This window comes from Harpia harpyja, chromosome 21 (genome assembly GCF_026419915.1).
Source record: "Harpia harpyja isolate bHarHar1 chromosome 21, bHarHar1 primary haplotype, whole genome shotgun sequence".
NCBI lineage: Eukaryota > Metazoa > Chordata > Aves > Accipitriformes > Accipitridae > Harpia > Harpia harpyja.
Genome location: NC_068960.1, coordinates 5,769,501 through 5,773,533, shown reverse-complemented (window position 1 = coordinate 5,773,533; position 4,033 = coordinate 5,769,501). Strand labels below are relative to the sequence as shown.

At 49.0% G+C, this 4,033-nt stretch overlaps 1 protein-coding gene across 1 annotated transcript; it reads right to left on the bottom strand.

Moving 5' to 3' along the window:
- Positions 1-1,105: 1,105 nt before the first annotated feature.
- Positions 1,106-3,828, bottom strand: GRIFIN (galectin-related inter-fiber protein). Its single transcript, XM_052772258.1, has 4 exons — positions 3,817-3,828; positions 2,180-2,259; positions 1,923-2,085; positions 1,106-1,450 (listed from the first exon to the last, which is right to left on the bottom strand). The coding sequence occupies exons 1-4, from the start codon at positions 3,826-3,828 to the stop codon at positions 1,286-1,288; spliced, it is 420 nt and encodes a 139-aa protein (XP_052628218.1). The 3' UTR covers positions 1,106-1,285.
- Between the last annotated feature and the right edge of the window lie 205 nt (positions 3,829-4,033).

Sequence of the window (4,033 nt, the reverse complement as noted above, 5' to 3'; positions counted from 1 at the left end):
GAGGAACAAAGCAGTGATTTGGGGGCAGCTGTAATTGCATTTTTGGAGTGAGTTCCTGTTCAGATTTAACACTGTGACATTATGCTTCTTATGGTGCGCATAATTAAAACAAAGCAAAAATAACATCTTTTAGCCTGCTGTGGCCCGGTCAAGGAGTTGGAGATATGTTGCGCTCCAAGGAAGAGGGTGGAAAAGAGAAGAGGGTGCAAGGGACAAGTGGACTGTTTTGAAAGGCAACTAAAAAGGAAGAGAAAAGAAAACAAGCAAGCAGAACGAAGAGAAAAGCTAGAGGCTATCTACAGGAATAATGGCACTTTGTTTGGTCCAAACTTATCATAATTTCTAGACCCTGATTTACTCAGATCCTTTTGTTTGGAGTCCAGCTGCATTTCTGGTGTATGGTGAAAGGACCACATGCTTTTATGTGTCTCTTTAAACTTTTACCCTTTTCTGACCCACTACATCACTCAGGGTCTGTCTAAGCCTGGAGTTCGCAGGACTCAGGCTGAGCAAACATCTCTCAGCTGGTGAAAGGAATCTCTGGAAATAGCTTGCAAGTTGAATCTTATGACCCTGATTTACCTACAAGGGACCTTCATCTTATGTTAACTCTCAAAGGAAAAAGGCAGTATTTTCCCAGTGCCAAAACCAAGCAACCCCCAGCCTGTGTCTTCCTGCCCAGTCACCAGCCTTTGTTCATGCCAGGTGCCTGGAGATTTGCAGGGAATTAATAACTTGATTGATCTGCCCAGTGAGGGACGTCTCAGCAGGGATTTCCTTGTTTGATTTTATTGGCAAATATGGTAGCATTTTTACCCAGCTCCTGGAAAGAAATGTCCCTTTCCATCCCTAACATCCACATCCATTACATCCCTCACCACGTGGCCAGCTGAGGACTAGTGCTAATTCACACCTTACTCTTGGGCAAACACAATTTCTAGGGTAACATTCAGGTGTCCAGACTACTCGAGGCAGGATTGTACATACTGTAGTGATCTGTCAGGCTGTCCAACAGCGAAGATGTTATGCACCCTAAGGCATAGAGGCAGAAGGTCTTTGATGATCTGGGCTACAGTTAGCAACACGGCTGGGTGCTAAGTGACACTTGGTGTCCTAGTGTCCCACTAAGATGGGAATGACCATCGCTTCCACTACGAGGACACATGTGTAGCTATCTTCCTGGCTGATGATGGCATGTGTTGGGTGGAGAAGGGGAGGGAATGGTCCTTGGCTGGATCAGGAGCTTAGCGGGGAATGGTCTGCGAGACTGTCCCAGGTCCGGTCTCTAGTAAAGGCCTCGTTTGATGATTTCTACTGAAGAAATGGCAATGTCATTGAGAATCTGCAGCTTGGTGATGGATGAAAGCTGCTTCTGCCGATGCTTGTACTGCAAGATTTTGTTTTCATCGATGAAAATGTGGAAATAGTCCTGGTCAGAGTAGATTTCAACCTGAAAGAGAGACTGTGTTAGGTTCACCATGTGGCCACATGTCTTCATGGGACCTTGCTGTCACGATGCCAGTGAGTGCACAGATCTGGGCACAAGCATCTACAACCCGCTTCAAATCCTGCCAGAGCTGACATGCACACTGTTCACCTCCACTTTGGGCAAAAGGAGGGAATAACTGAGTTCTTCACTTCATGATAGCAGAAAGTGGTGATAATGCAAAGCCTAAATTGAAAACAAATGCAGCATCCAGGGATTATTGCTGGAGCTTTGCATGTCTGTGCCAGAACTGGGTGTAAATCAGCAGCAAATTGGAGTACAACAGAAATACTAACAGGAGCCAGAGCCAGAGAGGGGATGTGACTGGGTGGGGTGCTGGCAGAAAAGGCAGGGCTAGATCCGTGAGGAGGACCCTGATATTGGCTGGGTCACTCCTGTCCCACCCGAGGAGACCCATGGAGTGACACAGGGTTACCTGGAATGGCTCCTTTGCTTCCAAGGGGAAGGTGTTATTAACCTCTTCCTTCCCCCAGTGGTTGGCGAGGAAAGAGTTGCAGACGATTCTGGAGCTGGAGAAGCGAGGGTTAAAGTGGAGAGCGATTTGGTCTCCAGGATCACAGAGCAAATTAATCTCAAACCTAAGAAGGCAATAGAAAGAAGTGATGGAGAGCCATGGAGAGATGCTGCTGGCTCTCGTGAGCCAGGAGACCTGCAAGTGGCTTGTGTCCTTACATGCTCGTACTGGAACTGGTCTCGCCCTTGACCACGACGCTCCAGCCGGGACACATCCCCTCTGGGTACAGGGCCTCGAACTGCCAGCGAGGAGGCGATGGTGAAGTATGGCAAGATGGGAGAGGTGCATGGCCCCACTCATCCCTTACACATCTCCATCTTTCTCACCCTCTCATTGTCTTCTCCTTTCTCCCCCCTTCCCATGCAGGCGCACTCTCTGCCCCTGCCTTTTTCTCACTGCTAAATAAACTCGTGGGCTTAGGTTATTCTAGCTTTTTCCATTTTTTATTTTATTTTTGCTCCCTGATCCCACCCAGCTCTTTACAAAAGTCTTCAGGGGCAGCAAATCCCACCTCATCAACTGGATGTTGTAGCAACTTCATTTTGTATCCATTTAGAGAAAAATGCCAGGGCTCTTATTAAAGAACCTGAATGCCTTCATTGTCAACAGGACACAAAGACGCTCTGCTCCCTCTCCCTGCCTGGGCAATATGAAATCCAAAGCAGAAAACTTTGTGACATTTTGAAGCAGAATGTAAAAGACAAGGGCTGATCAAGGAATGGGTGTAAGGTGGCATCTAGCCCGTCCTCATCCAGCATTACATGGGTGACTTTTCTCACAAGCTCCTGCCTGATCCCCTGTTCCACCTGCTCCCTCCATCTCCAAGGTTAAACTTGCATAAAAGGAGCTGGAAAATGTTCCTTTTTGAATAATTCATAGTTTTATTAAATAACTCATTTTAATAAGAACTGCTTGCCATTTCACCCCACTTTTTGTAACGCTCTAATGATCTTGCTTTTTGGAGCATCCCCCTCTCTCAAACTTATTGCTTACACTGGGAAAATCTCTCCAGCCTTGGCATCTCCACTGCCAGCTGCATGCCTTGCTTTCCCTCCCCATAGCTCAGCAGTTTCACTCTCCTGTTTCTTTGCCATGATTTCCTCCTTCCAATGCATTTTGGGGATATGCACATTTTTGAACAGGAGCTGAGACATGATGATGGCCAACCTCATGCCCTCGTGCCCAGCTACTTTTGCTGAGTAGCTTTAGGAACCCATGCATGGTCCTTCAAAGGCTCTGACCACACCAGTGTTCCCCCCATGAAACACGGAGGGCTGATGGAGCTGACGATATGGTTTCAAACAGCAAGTGGTGATGGCAGCACCCAGGTTAGCCTTGCTTTGACCCTTAGCTTGTCATCATTACAACAACCCCAGCAAAAGACACACCACATACACAGGAAACAGCAGTTCCCTCTTTGCTGCCAGCTGGCCCAGCAGAGACAGATAGCAAAGCACAGCTCTCCTCTGCTAAAGCATCGGTTGTATTTTGGTCTCAGCTTAAACCCTCCAAGCCAGAAGTGCTGCCATCAAGGCAGCATTACCCCAGACCAGCCCTGGTGTAACTGAGACAAAAAAAATCTGTCCTATCGCCTTTTCTCAAAAGCTGCAAAGATCTCAGCTTTGCAATAGCCTGGATGGGTCTGAAATAGAGGGGCAGCACCGCAAATAGCATCCCTGCATCTTTCTACCTTTCTTGCCTTTCTCTGTGCCGCTTTCCTTTACCCACTGCCTGACCCCGCGCTGTCACCCATCAGACAGACCAGGCTGTGCCGCCTCCTGTCCCCGGCGCTTACCCGCAATGCCATCTCGCTTGCCTGCCCCGGCACCGCAGACCCGGCCGGGTCCGTGGCCGGAGGGGTCTATATAGGGGCCACCGGCCAGGAGCCCACGTGCGCGGGGATTGGCAGCTACGGCGGGCTAAGGTCTCTTTTTCAGAGCGGGCTGTCGGCTGGGAGATGGGGAGCAGCAAATCCTGCTCCCTGCCCGGCGGGGTCAGCCCACTCATGCGTG

Bases quoted from the DNA above. Each gene is read 5' to 3' on its own strand.
- GRIFIN (XM_052772258.1), bottom strand. The intron at 2,086-2,179 runs GTAAGGACACAA...TTGCCTTCTTAG, and splicing joins ACCAGTTCCAGTACGAGCAT to GTTTGAGATTAATTTGCTCT. The intron at 1,451-1,922 runs GTAACCCTGTGT...TCTCTCTTTCAG, and splicing joins AAGCAAAGGAGCCATTCCAG to GTTGAAATCTACTCTGACCA.